We start from the raw sequence: 20,245 nt of genomic DNA, 5'->3' as shown, positions 1-20,245 counted from the left end.
CTTATTAGAATTACAATGCTAGAATTGTTTGATATTTTGTAGTTTTGTGGTGTAGAAGAATTGGTAATGTAAAAGTGTAGTGAAATTGTAAATCATTTAAAATCGATAAAGAAATAAATCAATGAAACTTGAGTTCTATGTAATAAAAGCCACTGCAAAAACATTTCTGAAACCAACAGAAATCTTAAACCTTCCGAAACGAGGCATGACTCGTTTGTGATAGCCCTTTCATAAAGGTTCTTATGTGTGGAAGGGGCACTGATCTTTGGTGGAAAAAGAAAATAAAACGAGGGCCAATTTGAGACTACGGATAATGGAAAATACTGCATAGTTAGAGAGTTTACTATTTTAATTAGTTAAAAGAAGGTAAAAGTTTTATTTTTTTGCTATTTGTTATAAAAGTTTTGGTAAAAGTTTTATTATAGTTTCGACCATCGTAGCAACCTGTCAGACAGGCAGTAAAAGAGAAAAACTCGAATTTCATCAAGACAACCTCAGCATCATCACACTACATGAAGCTCGAAAAAATGTATTTATGGAGTACAAAATATCAAATATTCGAATAAATGTTCTGAACTAATATCTGTTTGTAATAATTCGAATAACGCAAAAGATGAGATTGAAAACGAAAAATAAATTACATTACAAAACAAACTCGATGACTTAGCATTAAGCAAAGTAAGATTACAGAAAAATACTGAACTCACTGATTGCTGTTTAATCAGAAAACTACAAAGAGACTCAACTGCATTGATGTAGTGCTAAAGGGCTTTGGGGCCTCATTTGATAATGCCAGAAACTGACCAATATATATTCATTGAAATTATTTTTTGAGATAATTTTTACGTTAGTCCCCCCCCCTCCCTCCCCCCGATCTTTGGGAGCATAATACCTTTAGGCAACCATGCTCGTAGCTAAAATGGTTTTAAGGCATTGGAGTTAAGCAATATTCGATTGAACAAACAAAGACATATTGGACGGCTGGTTCCACATATGAACACATAGACAAAATGGACGGCTGGTCCACAAAATGGATGACAGCCGGATAATGGCTATAAAATATCAAACAAGCACTAGTTTCAATCTTGAAAATAAATGTAACAATATAGAGCACAAATACTGTTATGACGGCGTGAGTAAATCTAAAGCAGTTAGGATATGTGAATGAAGAAAAGGCCACTGTAGCAGGCTGCTCGACGGGCTCCAAGGAGTTCTTGCGGCGAAAGGTCGTTAAACTTTTCGTTAGTCTACAGTTAGGATATGTTCATTATACTATTCATTGATTATAAATGCGAAAGCAGGATCGTTTTGTGCAAAATTGAAATGCTTCGAGCTTCTTTGGTCAAGATCAGAATCTTGTCACGATCAATGCAAGGTTGGAAAACGTTTACTGGAAAGGTATAGAAATATGATTTGAGATAGGATGAGGAGACCTTAATCAATTACGATATAAAGAAAAGTCAACTGGATAAACTTTGCGTTTAGTAAAGTGTTATAATTCAATCAGATAATAGAAAAACATTCTAAAGTAAAAATCATTATTATTTATAAACCTCATTTCCTGAAATAAGAAAAAACTGCGAATGATGCACCAAAAACAAGAAAGATGTAGAACCAAAAAAATATTCGGTCAATGTAGTAACCAATCACTTCCCATTGCTTCTTGTGGTCACACTCTTCCTGTGTGTGCGCATTCGAAGGAGCCTCTTTTACAGGTTTCTTAGCCTCTCTTCTATGAACATTGCGATTGTCTAAATCATTGATACACTTGCCGTTTTCCTCATCACCTTCTTTGATGTCTTCTAACTCTATGTTTACAATTTCTTTTGAGGATTTTTTAGCTGAATCGGTGTCAAAGACGCCAAGCTTGCTTGATTTGTTGCTTGTGATCCTGAGAGCGAGGCTGCGTAACCAACTTGGAGGCTTGGTGAATTTGTATGCAATGCTTGTGGTTATGATTCCAGTTACACAACCAAAGGTCACAACATAAAACAAAATAACATACAGAACTCCAACCAAGGGAGCACTGTCCCCTTTCCTGGGTAGATCCTGTGATATCACCATCAAATACACGCCCATTGTTAGCAAAATTGTCACTGCAAAGCCTACCCTTTCTCCTGTTTCTGCCGGTATCTGGAAAATCAAAATTGACAGGAAAACGACAGCCATCATTGGTAAGATGAGGTAAAGGAGAAAATAAAGTGGCTTTCGCTTTAACTCGATTTTGTAAACGACTTGTGAAAAGGAGTAGTCGCAACAACCACTTTTGTGTTCGCTCGTTTCTGCTGACATCTTTTCAATGCTCCATTCACCATGGGTAATTTCTTTGCCTTCTAGAACTAAAACAGAATTCTTATTAAGCAATCTAAACATTAACACCTCGTGGTTCAGGGGCCCTTCACAATGCCTGATTGAAGGGGGGGGGGGAATATAATAGATAGAACAACCATTCACGGGTAAATTTTCCGCGGAGCGCCCAGGCTAACCAAAGGAAATTGAAGCCCTTTCTCCAACTGTTTGAAAAGAAAACCCTCAATAAATTGTAACTCATCTGAAAATATCTACGAACAGCTGATAGGAATATGCTTAGGGGGCACTTCCACCCTACCTCCCCTTGATTCACCTCATGGTCCGTAAGGGGATTGTTTCGCAGAAGGGACATAGCAATTTCGTCTGTAGGGTAATTTTTCGTTTTCTGCACATAGCAAAAGCTCTTCGCTTCTGTATGTTACCTGATGTAGCAAAAACCATAATAAAGATCAATAACAGATCATTAGAAAGAAATATACTTACTTGAAGGATGTTCTAAAGCGAGCTGCAAACGACGTTTTGTGTATGATTTAGAAGCGAATATCAAACGACAGTGCTGAAAGAGACAGAATTATCTTCAGTATAAGACATTCTTGTTGAGTTACATTGACAAAAATGCTGTCTTGTTTTTGGCCTACTAATCCAACTCATGCTGGTACGGAGAGAGGGAAACGATACATTAGCGTATCCATGAGCATGATGAAAAAGACCTGGTCCCGGGCCTCGAAACGAGAGGAAAAAATACGCGTGCGAAAAGGTGGGAGGGAGGCAGGAGGGCAAGAACGAGAAAAAAAGAAAGGCGTACCGAGAGCAGGACAAATAAATAAAATAGAATTCGAATATGACCGTAATGAACATGTAATCTCGTTATGTTTCAATGAAAATATTAAAACTTTCAGCATTCTTATTGACTCTGGAATGAAAATCGATCCTGAGAAGAGAGGTACATATCACTTGGCATCGATTGTCAGCTTTGAAGAGGAAAGGGACGGGAAGCAGAGTTAGACAAAAGACATAAGTAATAGACAGAAATAGACAAAAGGGGAAATGGCTTAGAAAAAGAAAAAACGAAAAGAACTATAAAAGAGGAACTTTGGCTTTGGCTTGGAGGGAAATTTTGGAAGTTTACCATGAAGAAATCGGGCCCAGCAAGGAATGCAAAGGTTGGGACTGTGAGGATGTTAGCATCCCCAAGTTGTTCTCAATCATACACTGAATCATCTTGCCTTTGGTTACTTACCATAATGAAAATAATTAAGCCCCCCCCCCCCTGTAACTAGTACGCTCCACGTCCTAGTTTAAACACATGCCCTCAGTGCCCTTATTTCCTGAAACCATGACGTAAGAAATAAAGCTAACTCACCTGTTCGTCTATTGGAAACCATACAATATTTATTGCACAGGAGCTCTTCCACACTACAGTTGAAAACCAGACCAGAGTTCCATTGCTATATACATGCACAGGCGTGCGATAGATATCAGATGGAGCTTTGGAGCTATCATCAGCCCTACACGAATCAGAATAAATGTCAGCAAAATATCATTTAAATATCAAACGGCAAAAATACAATTGAAGAATGTCCTACCTAAATCATGCACAGAAAACACACAATTATTCAACAAAGTTAAAGACACGATTTAATGGCATTGTAATGATAGCAACAACGATTAGTCCGTTTGATTGGCATCCTGGGTAATAGAAGCATCTGTATCTGATGGAAAGATATGTTCGAAACGTTGAAATTGCATTTTAATTTCAATTGTACTAGGTTTCTATTTTTTTATATTATTTTTTGTCATTAATCATCGACATACAGCACGCTAAACAACACTGATATTATAAAAAAGCTCTTTGACGTACGTATTGTAAAGAAGAACATCAGGAGTCCATATATCTCCATTTGCAAGATTAACCAAATCAACACCATTGAAGTTCTTTGGATTCCATTTCAGACGATGATCGGTCCATCGCTACCAAAATAGACATTATAATCAACATACTAATATATTCTATAAACACCATCATGACAACTTATTATGTACAACATTTAACACTTATTTACAATAGATATACGAGTATGATTAAAAATAAAATTAGTTACATTAAGTGTAACTGAATGTAATAAAAATGCTTGTGTACAAATCAAAAGCAAGTTGATTATGAAAATCGTTAAATACAAATTTAAATACAGAAGTCGCCTATGCAGAGGTTTATAATGTTTACATAATCAGTATCCCGTATGTACATCAAGTCCCGTATGTAATCCGCCCATGAAATCCCCTTACGGACGTGTTTTGTTATTCAAATCAGTTCTTATGTATGGAGTTCATATACAGTTGGTATTTTTATCATGGACATTTCTCTATGATCAGCTCCTAAAACATTTTAAGGTTGGAAGCACAAGTAAAAGATTTGAGCAAAAATAGCAATGCCAAATTTCATTAGGAGCTTGTCTAAAATAAAAAATTATACAAACAAAAGCCCCGCCAAAACTATTAAACATAAAAGAGTCATAGGTTAATATACATACTGAAAAAAGGAGATATTGCCTAAAACCAGCACCTTCTGCGCAACTGCCGAAAACCAGTATCACATACCCACCTGTGTTACTGCCTAAAATTAACCCAAATCTGAGTTAATTAGGTAGTTGCTGCTCCAAAATGGTTAACATGTTGTAGCATTATTGTTACTTTATAATTATTACCATTATGATCATTATTTGCTTTTTACTCACCATGACAATCGAAGTATGAGTCACTAAAACTTCGTCAGTTATGCTCTAAAGAAAAATTAAAAAATGTGTCAGAATTCATCTGCAAGGAAATTTCTTGCATTGAAATTTTGTAAACTTTCGGAGAACAGGTTATGTTCGTGTTGTCTTGCCTGAGTTTTTATATCTAAGAAAATAGAAAAAAACAATAAAACATAAAATGAGATTATTCCTTGCACAGATTATTTTTCTGAGATTCTTTTGCCCGAAAACGCGTCCAAAAGCTTTTTGTCTGAAATTGCTTGTCCAAAACGTTTCTGCCAAAAATTTACAATTTCAGCGTATCTATTTTACAAAATCTTCCAAGAACACCGAGTACCGAATTGTGTCGTCATCAAAATTCTATTTCTAGAATTTCTTAAATTTGGCCACATAATCTAAAAGAGCATCATAAAATACCTCTCAATATGCAAAATTTGTTAGATATATTCCAAATTGGGCGAGATATAGCCAATGAAAGATTTCAAGTTTGCTAACGGAAATATCAAATTATAGAGGTTTGATGGGGCAAGATTCTGTGCTCATGTGGCCATATCTCAGCCAATTCGTAATACCTTTAACTTATTTTGCATATCTAGAGGTGTTTCATGATGCTCTTTCATGTTCTGGGATCAAAATCCAGAAATTCTAAAAATAGATCTTTGTGACGTCATCACTTCGGTAATCTATACACACTGTAAAGAAGGCATGGTATAATTTTGTTTGGTCTATAGTTGTATCATGGTATAGTTGAAGGCATGGTCTATAGTTGTATCACAGAATAAACTTTAAACCTGATCGCAAGCAAGGATGGAGACTATGGAGGGGGAGAGGCGTTGCAGTCCTCCGCTCCTGTCAGATGCTCAAGATCAGAGATTGAAATAAGCAAAACAAATATTTTTACCAGCTTCTTGATTTTAAGCAGCTTTAGATCGAATTCAACCCGAACGGGATCGTAGCTTGAATTGGATGGCCTTGCTATGGCGGCAGCCTTCGACTTCAACAACGCAATGAGTCTTGCTTCATCGGCATGCTGGGTTGCAGATCCTGCAAAGGCAAAGAATGCAAGTTTAAATAATTCCTAATCACGGATGCCTTAAAGGCAAGGCGGGAAAAGGGATGGGGCAGAATTATTGCAATTTTGATCCATGCAACTTTGACTCGTGAGTCAGACACGAGGAAAAAATGCATTGAGTAAACTGGCCTTGAAACAGCTTAACATAGGTTTTTTGTGTTTAGAAAACGAACCTAAAAATAATCCCTCGCTTTTTGTATAAAAATACACTAGGCTCGCAAAAGTATGGAAACGGTAGGTCAAAATGGCGGCTCACAGTGACCACGGGCCTAAGCCAACCAATTTCAAAATCCCTTGGTGTAGTGCAAGGTGTTGTTTTACGACACCTTGTTGCAAGCACTTATTTCTGAAAGACCTTGTCAATGTTCCGAACCACAGTATAGGAGTGCCGCAATACTTCAATGAAGAGGCGCATAGAAATAGGACCAAGTATTCTCTAATCGCTTTTTCCTGATAGGCTTGGCAACCAGGGCCCTTCCCTCCAAGCTTTCTCACCTTCCACTATTACAGAAACCGCCATAAAGCCGTTACAGTGCTTATTTGGTTGAACAATGAAGTCTAATTACAGAAGTCCTGTTAGCGTATTGTAGCCGCCATTAAAAAATTTAAAAGGAATTCGTTTACTGAGCTCTTGAAGACCCATAAAAAGTCAGTTGGACTTCCAGTTCTTTTTTATTTGAACCTAGAGACTGATATTAACTGACTATTGTAACACAATAATGAGTTTCATGTATAAACAATCATTAAGTGTATAAAATAACACAAATCTAACAGAAATTACAAATAAAGAAAAAACATGATACCGCAAGCAAGAAAAACTTGGGTAGAGAGGAAGGTGATCAAGATTTTGATGGGTTGTGATGATGGAACATAAATTTGTGAATCTACATTCCTAAAAAATTTAAAATCCGGAATGAGTTAAGGAAATATTTGACTATACAGAAATGATGAATTGTTATTTAATTGGTATTGAATATAAACAAGACTTAAAAGTTTATAACTTTTGACATAGAATCATTTTACCCATTGATATCCGGGAACTATTCAACAAAGCTATAGACCAGGGGTTCTTAATTATTTTAAGTGCCGGGCCAGAAAAAAATATAGATTATCTTCGGGGGCCAGTTGGTTTTCAACTTTTACATACCTTGTGTTAAAAGGCTGCTCAAAATTAAACTCAGATCTCATTTTTACCAGGCTAAGTTAGTGATAAGATAGGCATGCCTATTATTTCGTGCCTGCCTATTTTATCTACCTTAGAATAAACCAAAAAATAGTTTTCACAAAGGTTTTGTAGCTTTATGTTTCTTGCACCAGGCTGAGTCAGAAAATCGTTCTATGCTATTTTTAGGCCAGAAGGTTAATCGTTCGTTAGTCTCTTGTTGGGTCGGTTTGAAGCGCCTGAAGTCAGGTCGAGGGACTGCATAGCGTATTTTAAAGAAAGGCCAAAATATTATGTTAGTGGATGAATTTTACAAAGGCCGCCAACATGGTTGGCTGCGAAAAATTTTTTAGGCTATATTAATCTAGGAATGGCCAGAAACAGCACCTCAAATAGATTTTAACGGGAGAAAATTCAAAGCAATATTCTTATGGTTTTCATAACTATATTCCATAGTTTTATCTGTTGACATGAAAAAGGTTTTAGAATGATCTGTTGACATGAAAAAGTCTCGCAAGGTTTTAGAATGATCTTTGCATAACAGCGAGTAAGATGGAGAAAGGAAATAAATTAAAAAGCAGTTAATTAATCGAGGTGGAAAGCATTCGGCGGGCCGGATGAAATTTTGCTGCGGGCCAGAGTTTAAGAATGGCTGCTATAGACTATGCTAAAAACCTAACAGAAATTACAAAGAAAGAAAGAAATATCGCAAGCTAGCAAAACTTTACTATTCAACTCGGGAATTCCGTGGGTAAAAGTGAAGGCTACTCCCGTATTCGATTTCGAACGTTGGGAAATGCCCTGTTAGGGGCGCATCGTCATGAGCTACGGCATTGTGAGAGAGGGGTTGCCAGTTCCTTTCCACGCTGCCTTTTACCTCCCTAGAGTGTTTCAACTTGCTACTCATGTTCAGCAGATCAAAAAAGGCTATGTACTCACCAGCAATGAAGCATAGAAGCACAATACCGAAATTAAAAGACCACTTCGCTGACGTCCAAGCCATGTTTCCGTGAATGAAAGGTTCCTGGAATGAAAATGAATCGACAAAGCCAGCTCTATTCTGACTTCAAACCGCAATCTTGATAAGGGGGAAGTGCTTTGCTCATTAGAAACTATAAAAAAACAGCGTAAACAATGAATGGCAATATATTGCTGAAAAACTCCTACGCTGCTTTTGATAAGGGGTTAAAAATAGCCCCTCACCTTATCGGAGAAAATGATTCTATGAGACCTGACCAAAAAAGTCATTTGCATCGTTGTCATCATCGTTATATATATAATCATATTCATATATTCATATTTTATATTTGATTTGTTTAAGGAGGGTTGCCCTCCAACGGAAGTTGTTTTTCAAGGGGCCCCCCAATAAAAACGTATATACAATTAAAATGCTAGAAAATAAAAAACCATGATATTAAAGACCTATCTACAATTACATGGTATTATACAGTATAAAGGAACTAGTCAACTCTGTATTGATCTTTTGAAACCATCCAGGGAGGATGCCCTATTCATTTACAGTTGGATAGAGGACATGCTTAGCGAATCGAAAACTCATTAAGGCCTATAATTAGCATTATATATGACTCAACAAAACAATCATATATAGAACTGGTGAAAAAACAATCAATATAGAACTTAATACGTATAGAATGAAAACAAATCAAAATTGTGAATTACAGTGGTGGGAATTGCGGGGGTGTGAAGGCGGAAAGGGGGGGGGGGGGGTGGTGATGACGAGCATCCCTAGCTTTTGCTAAATTCTCGGTTAAAAAAAGTTGGTATGCACATTTGTCGGTACACTTTGTCATTTGGCGGCACATTCGCTTGTTTTTGTAGGTTTTGCCGCCCCCTCCCCCACCTGAAGAATGAATCCACCACTGGAGAAATAAATATTTTGCAGTGTCTAAAGTTACAGGTTTTCCGCTTCAATTTGAAAATAGGGTCAGTGTTTGATTGTTTTATTTGTAAAATCCATCATTGCTTTATTTCTAAAGTAGATCACATATGGTCTCCAAAAAGCGTTGTTTTTGCTCGTAGCTTTGAGCCTGGGGCCATTGCAACTAACACTTCTCTTCCCTATATAACCCTGTCATTTTTTCTCATTTTCCAACGCATCTTTCCAGTTTGCTAATAACATGAACATAAAGCAAATATGTGAATTTTGACAGCAATAAAACATAACATCAATCTAACCTTTCGATCTTTCAAGCATGTGACAACAGTGCCTTGTAACGTGAGGTGCAAACGTCACTACATTTTCCAAACCGTCATTAAGTTGACAAAAGCTAATTCCTTTCTTTGAACTACAGGAACATTTCTGTATAAACTTGGTGCATTTAAGAGAGGTAAAACGTTGTTATACACTGCAGTGTTTATAATTGTGTATATGCAATTTTGAGCAGAGTTAGTCCCTTCTTTTGCTCGGCGCATAAGTCGTTTGATTCTTCAAAATCTACATGTTCGTTGAAATCACCATAGAAACAACAAGCAGTGTTTGCGAATTATTGATATGTCTTCAGGGGCTACCATGGTTGTTTGCAAAACTTTTATGAGTTTTTAAGGTGGTGATAACGTTCATTTTTTATTGCTTTTATTACAGTCTTTTGTTTGCAAATAGCCTGTCCATCACAGAGAAGACTTATCAAGCAATGGAGGATGTGTTAGGAGGAGGAGGCTGTCTGTGTCTTTAGAGAGGTATGGGCATTTCAAAGGAGAAGAGTGGATGTATCGAAGGAAGATAATGTATGTGTCTATGGCTTGAGTTGGTTGTCTTATGACGAGGCCGGATGTGTCATAACGAGGATAACATGAAGCGAATGGAAAAAAGCAAAGCTAGCTGGAGAGGAAAACGTTTGTGACCATGCCACCAATCTTTCTAGAATTGATTTCAGTGCTATATTTTCAACGACAACAACAAATATTGAAAGGTTGAAATGGGCACCCTGGCACCCTAGACCACGACAACGAGAGACAACTTGGCTCTCTAAATCCTCCTTAATGGTAGCGCTTGTCACGAATTCGAACCTTTTGTGGGTTTGTCCGTTAATGTGGGTTTATGTTGATTGGTTTTTAGTTTGGCTAAAATCAAAAAAGGAGGAGTAATTTAACCCAGCGAGTTTTATTTGTGAAGTTCTGTATCAAGATCGGGACACGCTCTTTGTAACCATGGAAAGAGATACCTTCCAAAATGGGCAACTCTCGAAACAAACAGCGGACATTAAATGTCTTTCCTACCGTGGAAACGCTGTGCAAGTTAGCTTCGGACAACGGACACCTCAAAATAACAGGCATCTCAGTAGCTCTGTTCCCTAACAGTGTCCGTTATATAAAGTTTTTGCTAGTTATAACCCTTCTCCTGTTATAAACAAACATCATGCATACCACAATATATCACAATAAGCATTTGTTTAAATATTGTCTTCTTCTTTCTTGTTCAATATCAATAGAAAGAACAGACTGCTGTTATTCATCTTTCTTACTTTTTCTAACTTACATCAAAACAACACATTCATTATTACAATCTAAATATAATTAAATTATTTCATACTCTGTTAGAAAAACATATAACATTATTCAAGGTATAGACGTATAAACGAAATGAAGGTATAAACGAAAACAAATACATGAAGGGCTGTAGTTACGGGGAGATGTGGGTTAAAGGGGGTGTGACAACCCCTATGCAGTTAAATCCATTTTAAAAGAGATGATTTTTTGTCATGTAGGGTATTCCACTGGAAAATTTCAAACTCGCCGCCAAAAAAGATATCGCGCAATTTTTGTCGGTAAACGGAACCTGTACACCCCCTTGCACAATAGCTAGCGAGTAGCAGTGGCACTGTAGAGCAGTGTTATTAAACAAACTCGTGCCATCTTTGACAAATAACCAGAAGAAGATCCCCCAGCTCAACAAGTCGATATTTCAAACAGTAAATTTGCTTTCCTTCCTATAAGAAAATAAACTTGTGGAGCCCGTCAGATTTAATATCATATACTTACCACCAAGAAGAACTTATTATAGCTATTAAAAAGTACGTCCAGTAATAGCCAATTCGCTACTTCTGAGTTCAGAGGCTATTGACATCGGTAGAATTAAAAGATAAGACCGTTTCGTGTTCGCATCTAAGAGACGAAAGTTTGGGTGTAAAATGTTTATGCTGATTGAACGTACTTCACTTCGAGTCCAAGCAGAACAGAACACGAGGCTATTACAATAGTGCCAAGGTATCCCCAGAAAAACATTCGATCCAGAAAAAACGCGATTTCTTGCCATTGCTTCTGATTGTCAGCTTCGACCTGGGTGAAATCTTGCGCAAGCGCAGCTACTCCGAGGTGAAAGCTTCTCCTTTGCCTTAAGATTGTCATTGATATCTGGTCACTCTTCTCTTTTCTTAATTGTTGACTCCTGTTCTTGTTCATATCATTATCCTGTTCTGATTCCGAGAACTCTGTCAGTTCTTCGTTAACAGAATGCATATCTTGAATAGGGTGATCGTTAAATGACGCTTTCAGTGCTCCAATTTTCTTTGAGCTCTTTTTCGTCAACTTAATTACGAGTCTGCGTAGCCATTTCGGAGGACTGGTGACTTTGAATGCCATACGAGCGGTCATAATACCCGTGACGCAGCCAAGCACCATAATGTAAAACAATGTAACATACAAAATGCCCACTAAAGGTGCGCTATCTCCTTTCCGGGGGAGGTCCTGTGCAATCACCATAAGATAGACACCCATAGTAAGAAGGATTGTCACTGCAAATCCAATTCTTTCCCCTGCATCAGCTGGTATTTTGAAAATCAACATAGACAACAGGACGACAGCAATGATAGGGAATATGAGATATAGGAAGAAGTATAGTGGTCTTCTCTTTAATATGAAAGTATACACAACTTGGGACACAGGTGCATCGCAGCAGTCATAATGGTGCTCGTTGCTCTTCGCAGTTAACGAGAGTACATCCCATTCGCCGTTGGTCACGTGATGTTTACCTTAGTGCGAAAATGACAAAAATTTAATTTTGTTACGGGCATTGCCAAATTTTACATATATTGAATATATAGCCACTATATTTATTACGCCTTCGTTAGACTTATATATCATCTTTATGGATATTGGTAAATAAATGACATCTTTACAATTCCATCAAATAAACACAGATTTTATTATGTTGTTTAGATTGTTGAGCAGGGCGATATTAAATTCTTCATTTTAATATCTTCCTTTCTTCACAAAAGAAGGAAATTTATCATAGAAACTTTATAAATGGAAACTTGAAGCTTTGCCCGATATTCGATTGATGTTGATACCAAGCATAAGAAATACGCGGGTACGAGGAAATATTTAAAGGCACGCTTTGCGACCGGCCTAATATCGTACTGCATGAACATACAAAATACAGTCAATTTCTAAAGAAAATTGCTGCTAAGCATGCTGGTTGCGCACGAGCATTTAGACTTTTCATCTGAAACTCTTTAGTGTATAAAATGTAAGAATAAATCTCGATTCTAAGCCATCCAGGATACATTCTCAGTCATCTATCAAAGCAGGCTAATCAGAAACGCAAGCATGTAACTGTCAAGGTTGCCTAATCAGTGCCACTTGCTTATTGAAAATATCACAAATGGGTTTTCATTTTTGTTTCAACTACTGGCCTCTTATGAGAAGAAATTGCAACTACTTTTGACACAGTCTAGGTTTTCTTCTAAATGTTTCCAAGTGGCATAGCAACAAGATTTAAGTCATAATTAAAAACTGCAAGACCGAGGAGGCTGTTGTCACTAGGAAAAAATTTGAAGGTACGAATTTCGAATTACTGTGCTTCAGAGAGAGTTGTAACTGTTAAGGTCACAAATACAGATCCAACGTTCTGAGGCCCGAGTTTATGCAATGAAAAGTTGCCATACTCCAATGCGACGTATGGTTTCGTAGACCAATTTCTTTTAGTTTATATTTTTGTGCCTTGGATGAAGTTATTCTGCACTGTAAAACAAGCAGGAATCAAAAGGTGTGGTCACATTAAGAGGAAGGAGCAGGTTGATAACCATAGCCTCTAAGTTTTCTGCAAATTCCTTTGAGTGCTACAATTCTTGCCAAAAACAACTGGAATGCCTTCCCATTGCAGCATGCAAATAAACAAAGCAAGTCTAAAACTACCTTACCAAAATATCACTGCCGCTTCAAAAATTTCGACGCCCTCCCCCCGTACAATGTTGATTTATTTTCTCAATACTTTCATACAGCTTCCAGTGAAAATTTTTTTTCTTTAGCGTCAAAACAGCCAAATTGAACAGCATTGTAATGGGGGTGGGGGGGGGGGGGGGATTTTTCAAAAAGCTTCAGTTTTGCGCTAGTGTTCCAAAAATTTTGGCAATGATTGTAGGTTGCAATAAATAAAAATTCAAAATTTTAACTTACTCCGGAGATTAGCAAAGCTTTCAGGCAGCTTGTGGAAGGACAATGTCATTCGATGCTTGGAATATGACAGAGAGCCAAATACAAGAGAACATGTCTGTGGATAATAAAATAAAATCATTATTGTTGTACAGCTGTACAGCATAGGACAGCGCAAGAGGTCGAAAGAACAAAGGATCTTTGGTAACAAGTTCAAAATTTTGTAATGCCATGTTTTCTTAGTGTATTTTGCTCTGTTCTTTCATATATCTTTCTTAGTGTTAACTGTTCATCCTAAGTTACCTACTGTTATAGCCTCCATTTGATTTTAGAAGAAGTCTGCATTATTTGGACCCACCTTTGATGGGCAATACGCTTTGGGTACAGTAGTAAAGAAGAACCACTTTAGGCCTTGAACTCTGGGGGTACACTAACGCACACTAACAAACAACAATAACTGAAGCTTACACTTGATAACGCAACAAATTTCTTAGGATACATTCTTGAAATGCCCCAGTTTTGGTTATTCTTGAGACGGAGGATGTGATAGGAAAATGGTCGTCGATATATTTGGAAGTCTTACCTGGCTATCGACAGGGAACCATGTAATGTCTACTGCACAGGAGCTTTGCCAAACGACAGTTGAAAACCAGGTAATCGTTCCATTGCTGTAGACATGAAGCGGCGATTTGTAGAAATCTGCTGGTGCATTATTGTTTAGATCTGCACTGGAAAAGACAGGAACTTAAGGCTTATAAAGTAGAATCGTTGATTATTTAGTGTATAATGCATTTAGAAAAACATATGTTTATTTAGTTTTGGATCACAGAGACATTAAACAAAGTTTCAAACTTAGTGAAAAAGAACAAGAAAACCAATAATTATTGCAGAAGAATCCCTGGGGAGGGAAGGGGATGGGAATTCAATATGCCGTGGACGGGGTTGTGCAATTTTAGAACATGAAAACACACCCTAAAATTTAAGATTTTTTCCAAACACCGTACCCCAAATTTAGATACAATGTGAAATGCATATCCTTAAATTTGATTCAAATTTGCAAAAATTCAACAACTCAATCAAGAAAATAAGAACATATTACCCTTCTTTTCAAAATGATACCTCAAAGTTTAAGGTTATGCTAAAAATCAATCCTGGAATTCATGACCATGTTTGATTTTCACAAAATTGGTACCCTTAAAAAGGGCACATGCCTTACCAGTATATGTGGAAGTTACCCCCGGCGAAGGATCCCTTATCACGGGTGGTGCTTTTTTACAATGTAACATAGGATTTAGCATGAATCTAATGTAGTCTCTTATAGAAAGATTATCTAATGAACATGCATTCTCCTATTGAAGTTGTCATTGTGATACTCACGTATTGTAAAGGACAATGTCAGGAGTCCAAACAAAAGAACTGCCTAAATTGACCAATTTGGTACCATTATATTTGCTAGGATCCCAACGCATCCGAGGATCTGCCCACCTCTGTCAGAAGAATAGTATCATCAAGGTTATTCACAGTTTTGCCTAAAGGTAAGAATAAAAACAGGATGCAACAGGAAGGTAGGACTAATGTAGGCTCCGATTTTCAACAATAGATTCTGCAAAGGTTGGGGCCATGGAGCTTTAACTGATAGCCAGAACTACAGCTTTCACTCTGATGAAACACCAGCTACTGTGAGGGAAGCTCGTATGCTTACTGATATTAGGGACGTGGCATTACTCTGGTCTAGAGGAAAGTTGTCATGGAGACTTCTTGCATTGAAAATGTGCTACTGTGCCACTAATAAGAAGGATATTTATTGAATAAAAGTTAAGTTTTTCATTTTACGCCACATATTAACCACCATTGTTGTTGTAGTGAAGGTCGAATGCCTCACTATCATTACACTGGGTGTACGTTCAATTTATTCAGAGGTGGCTAACAAACAGGCCAAGACTCAAGTGCTTCAGAGGTATCGTATGGAGATGCAAAATTTAGAATTTTTGATCAAGAATTTAGAGCAACTTTTTAGAATAACTGTGTTTTCTGGGGCGTTACACACTGACAGCTGTGACAATATATTTTCAAATCCTTCACAAATTCTACTGCAACCAACCATTAGCCTGTAGAAACCAACATCTTATTATGTATAAAAATTTCATAGAACAGCTGATAAGGAATTATACAGAAGCAAGATTTGAAATATCAACATATCAGAATATACTCAATTGCAAGGTGGGGTAAGACACGGTCGCAAAAGTCGATTTGACGGAGACTCTTTAACTTGCTGTAAATCAAGGATACTCACCATTACAACAAACGTATGCGTGATGAGATGTTGTTCCCTTGTAAGCTGTGGAAAGCAAATATTAAGAAGCATATGAGATTCCAGATAGGCAGTTATGGTTTTGAAAGACCAACTGAACATTTACAGTTTATCCCTTTCTTGACAAGACGTGAAAAGACCTAATTGCCCTAGGTTGGCCCAGCATACAAAATGAAACACATCAAAGTATTAATTAGTAAGAATCATTTATGTGTATTTCTTGTAGCTGTGCTTTTAATTTTGTTTTGTTACGTGTTATTCATGTTTATGGCTGCGGTGTCATAGTATCCTACACTCCGTCGTCCTTGTAATGTAGTCTAGTCGATTCTACGTAGTATAGCGAGTAGCTTGTAATTGTAAAATTTTATATTGATGATAAAAAACTGAATGTCGTAAATTTGCCAATACGTCACTTAACGTACTCCAGTGTCTCGGCTGTTCACAGGAACTAAAATTAAAAGATAGGAAATTCTGCCTCGGGGTAGCACATAACAAACGTGACTAATTGGATGTTTTTGCAAAAAGATAAGCTTGCTGCAAGCTTGACGCCATAAAAATATCGATATTGATGGCATCATCAAGATATTATGGTTCAGAAATAAATTTTTGGTTTTCTTCTCTAAACCAGCAAACCAAAAGCCAAAACGCCGTAAGCAAACGTTTCGATTTTAAGTCAGAAGGAACGTCAATATGCACTTAACCACGGAAAGTCAGGGAAGGCAAAAATTCCGTTTAGATTTTTCAACTTAATTGTCAGTATTATAACCACAAACTCTAGACGATGAAAAGAAAAAGAAAACATTTTCTCACCAACTTTTCTATTTTGTGAAGTTTGAGATCAAATGTTACATGAACTGGTTCGTTGTTTGAAAGTACTGGCCTCCCAACTGCCGTGACATTAGCAAGGAGGTCTTCCACAAGCTTTGTTTCAATTGTACTAAAGCTTGAAATTCCTGAAAGGAATTGAATAAAGCATGACTACTGTGAACTTAAATACCAAAATTTTATTAACGTAAGAATTTTACATTCACAACTATGGTGGAAGATATGAAGGAGGCTAAGAGAAAAAGAAGGAAGAGGGGAAGAAGAAAGAAAAAAATAAGCATTAAAAGAGAAATCAATGATTTGGTGGTACAAAACTTGAAGATGGCTTCGAAAAAAGCAAACATTTGAGTAAACTAAAGCTTTTCGTCTGACCCTCTTCAGAGTTTAAAACGTCAGAACGTAGATATAAAACTCTATGCTAGGAAAGCAATGAAGTGGAACAGAAATGGAATGGGAAGCAAAGGAAGTAAAAGTAGAAGAAGAAGAAGAAAAAGAAGAAGAAAAACGAAGCTAAATAGCGATGAATAGTGAAGGAAAGTACAAACAAGTGGGAGAAGAATTAGAAGAAAGAAAAATAAAAAATCGAAGAATCAAAAGACGAGTAAAAGGTGTGGCAGAAGCAGAGAAACACGAGGAAATAGGGGAGTGGTAGAAATGGAGAAAAAGGAAGAATAATTGGTAGAAAAGAAGAAAGAAGAAGATAAGAGAGAAGAATAATTGAAAAAAGGGATAAAAAGTAAGAATAATAAATGAAGGGACAGAGGGAAAGAGGAATGGGAAGAAGTAGCATTGCAGCTCGAGTAAATCGAATTAAATTCAATATCGTTTATTGGACGTCTTTTGGCAAAATTGGCACAGGAATGGTGGAAGTGAAAATTCCCTAGACATTTGACATTGTGGCTGCAGTATTTCACTTACACAGATTACACAGTTTATGAAACTACAAAGTTTTCCAATAGAAAAAGGCCAGAGTTTCATTGAATCTATCGTTTACTAGAAAATTTAGCACACTCACCAGCAATCCATTGTAACATTATCAATCCAGCAACCACCCAGGATATTGACACCAAATGCATGATAGGATTCCAAGAGATACTCCTACACGACTGAAAACAAGTTATATGAAGAGACAGCTATTACACAAAAAAGGGAAGAGAATGAGAACGGTTTCGTCATCCCATCAACCGTTAAAATCCAAACGAACAGAGCCACACGATTTCTACAAATTGACATCATTGTGATCTAACAGGGCAAATTTTCTTTGCAAAGGAATATGAATAATTTGTGTCTTTTGCAATGCCAAAGGGAGCATATGTTGACTTAGTCTTCGAAAAATGCACGAGTTGACAGGAGTGCTTATTTCATTGGGTAATCTTTGAAAACCGAAAGCAAACAAAAATAGACAAACAAGGTCCTGTTAAGATTGTTATCAGCAAACAAACCTGGAGGCATGTCTGAAATCTGATATTTCTGTGTACATTGAGTCAAAGATAACTGATATTTAGAACACTAGAGCTTGGGCTAAGCAAGGATTAAGGGATTGGCTGTCTTTTGTCAAGAAAAGAATGTAGGCTATCTCTATCCTGCGGAAATAATACCAACTTGCCTCCAACTTACCTTCATAAAAATAAAATAGAAAGTATATGGATGGAATAGGATATGGATATATAAAATGTAGAAACGCTAGATGTAAATACGTAGTAAGTAAATGAAAGTTTTGTAGGTTCAAAAAACAATTATAAACGATCAAATTCGTCTGAATTAGGCCAGTACAATAAATCAGTTTAATTGGTTAATTTAGGCCAATGTTTTCTTGGGTTCTTCGATAATTTCACGGCAAAAATAAATTTGTTTACAAGCTGGGCTACTAGTCCAGTATGAATCTTGCATTCAGTGAGAAAAATTAATGAAACTACTAACTTGTACTCACAAGAACTCTAGTAAGGACTCCAGGTCTTGCGACGCATGGTAATGTGACTTATTCATTTGAATCTTTTGGTAAACAATCAGTCGCGTAGGATTGCGTCGTCATGTTTCCCATACGAATTAATCTCAATCATTATCGGGTGAAATGCCGTAACAAAACACTATTCAAATCTGTGTCCTTCAATTGCTTTCAAGAATTCCTTTATAAATAATGCAGTTTCGGAAGGAGAATGCTTTGGAAAGGGCTAATTAATGATATCGTTTATAATTCATCGAAATGCAGGTAAATTTCACCCGACAATGTATGTGTATCAAAACAAGACTTTTTTGCTTATTTACCAAATTGGATGATATAATAACAACAAATATATAACTGAAGCTTTTGGTACTGATTAAAGTTTCATTGTTGGCATCAATTTAACTGCATGTCGGCACAATAAAACACTCAAAACGAAATTGATTGACGGCGGAGAACAGTTGAATTACGAGTGATTGGGTGAGCAAAGGGACCGCCGAGAGAGGGGTGGGGCGCAAATTTCCCAAGGCATCGAGGTCCGTGGGACTAAAATATGAATTTAAATTAATCAAACATAGCAAAAGTATGCCAGGAAATAGTAAAACGCTTTGAACCAGTAGAAGAAAATGAATGCACGAGGAATTTTAAAATGTATTATCAGCTAAGTTTCAAGTGTATGGTCGCAAATTTTTTTTCTTATTTTGCTCGCAGCGGCGCTTCTTTTTCGGTTTTGCAAAAACGCCTTCAACACCTCTCGACTGACCTGATAAGCAAAGAAAGGCGTAACTTTGTAATCCTATCTAAGGTCAAAATATCCAATCCTGCATCATCAATTCCTTTGCAAACAGCAAATCATTGTCAAAACACAGGAGAACTCCATCTTAACACCTTGTATAGATATAAAGATGGGATCACAAACATTTTAACTTACACCGAAGGTAGGCTTCAGCAGACACTGGGGGAGTCGAAAACTTGTTTATTTTCTTGAAGGGAGAGAGAGACGGGGGGGGGGGGGCGAATGACTTTATATAGCATGGTGACAAGCAAAGCAACGAGCCCGGCTCAAGTTGTGGCAGAATAGTTTTTGGACCAACAATACTGAAGGAAATACTCCTGGACGTCCAGCTAATGTTAGATTATCAATCGATTTTAAAACGTTTTCTAACACTTGACAAACAATTTGACAAACAGCTGGTTCATGTTGTAACTAAAATTTTGTCCCTTATGAAAACCATTTTCTCCGTGATTGTAGCAATTGTCTGCAGTGATTTTTTATCTTCTTTACTTACTTGAAAAGTTATGTTCTAGTTCTACGTGCTTTTTCTTTTAATTTTCCACCCGAGGCTGGGCGTGATCTTAATCTGATTTATTTTTTGTGGCCTAATAATTAATAAAGTCTCGTTGTTGACACGAGCCATCTCAAAAAGAGAAAAGAGCTCAAGCGTCAGTCAAAAAGTTAAGAATTTTACTTTTCTTTTTA

General features: G+C 37.0%; 2 protein-coding genes across 4 annotated transcripts; both read right to left on the bottom strand.

The window, feature by feature from the left end:
• Positions 1 to 849: 849 nt before the first annotated feature.
• Positions 850 to 9,630, bottom strand: LOC135680787 (neuronal acetylcholine receptor subunit alpha-3). Its single transcript, XM_065194972.2, has 8 exons — positions 9,494 to 9,630; positions 8,237 to 8,321; positions 5,965 to 6,107; positions 5,046 to 5,090; positions 4,172 to 4,281; positions 3,674 to 3,818; positions 2,794 to 2,866; positions 850 to 2,339 (listed from the first exon to the last, which is right to left on the bottom strand). Exons 2-8 carry the CDS (start codon positions 8,298 to 8,300, stop codon positions 1,555 to 1,557), a joined length of 1,365 nt encoding a protein of 454 aa, XP_065051044.2. The 5' UTR covers positions 8,301 to 8,321; positions 9,494 to 9,630; the 3' UTR covers positions 850 to 1,554.
• A 1,381-nt stretch (positions 9,631 to 11,011) lies between these two features.
• On the bottom strand, positions 11,012 to 20,134 carry LOC135680785 (neuronal acetylcholine receptor subunit alpha-9). Of its 3 annotated transcripts, XM_065194969.2 has the most exons (8): positions 18,754 to 20,134; positions 17,839 to 17,929; positions 16,809 to 16,951; positions 15,981 to 16,025; positions 15,065 to 15,174; positions 14,271 to 14,415; positions 13,712 to 13,805; positions 11,012 to 12,285 (listed from the first exon to the last, which is right to left on the bottom strand). In XM_065194969.2, exons 2-8 carry the CDS (start codon positions 17,897 to 17,899, stop codon positions 11,450 to 11,452), a joined length of 1,434 nt encoding a protein of 477 aa, XP_065051041.2. In that variant the 5' UTR covers positions 17,900 to 17,929; positions 18,754 to 20,134; the 3' UTR covers positions 11,012 to 11,449. The 3 variants fall into 3 exon arrangements, with proteins under 3 accessions (XP_065051041.2, XP_088969809.1, XP_088969810.1); XM_089113683.1 differs by having other exon boundaries at positions 17,839 to 20,134; XM_089113684.1 differs by lacking the exons at positions 17,839 to 17,929; positions 18,754 to 20,134 and having other exon boundaries at positions 11,013 to 12,285; positions 15,065 to 15,216; positions 16,809 to 16,895.
• Between the last annotated feature and the right edge of the window lie 111 nt (positions 20,135 to 20,245).

This window comes from Rhopilema esculentum, chromosome 18 (genome assembly GCF_057945365.1).
Source record: "Rhopilema esculentum isolate cy_ngs chromosome 18, ASM5794536v1, whole genome shotgun sequence".
Classification (NCBI taxonomy): Eukaryota; Metazoa; Cnidaria; class Scyphozoa; order Rhizostomeae; family Rhizostomatidae; genus Rhopilema; species Rhopilema esculentum.
The sequence above is the reverse complement of the archived record's forward strand: the minus strand, read 5'-3'. Positions and strand labels throughout refer to the sequence as shown.

Coding starts and splice junctions, on each gene's coding strand:
- LOC135680787 (XM_065194972.2), bottom strand. CDS start 8,300: ATGGCTTGGACGTCAGCGAAGTGGTCTTTTAATTTCGGTATTGTGCTT. Junction 3,819..4,171: donor GATGTTCTTCTTTACAATAC/GTACGTCAAAGA, acceptor TGATTCGTGTAG/GGCTGATGATAGCTCCAAAG. Junction 2,340..2,793: donor CGCTTTAGAACATCCTTCAA/GTAAGTATATTT, acceptor ATTCTGTTTTAG/TTCTAGAAGGCAAAGAAATT.
- LOC135680785 (XM_089113683.1), bottom strand. CDS start 17,899: ATGCATTTGGTGTCAATATCCTGGGTGGTTGCTGGATTGATAATGTTA. Junction 16,952..17,838: donor AATGTTACAATGGATTGCTG/GTGAGTGTGCTA, acceptor AATTCCTTTCAG/GAATTTCAAGCTTTAGTACA. Junction 13,806..14,270: donor GGTTCCCTGTCGATAGCCAG/GTAAGACTTCCA, acceptor TATTATCCACAG/ACATGTTCTCTTGTATTTGG.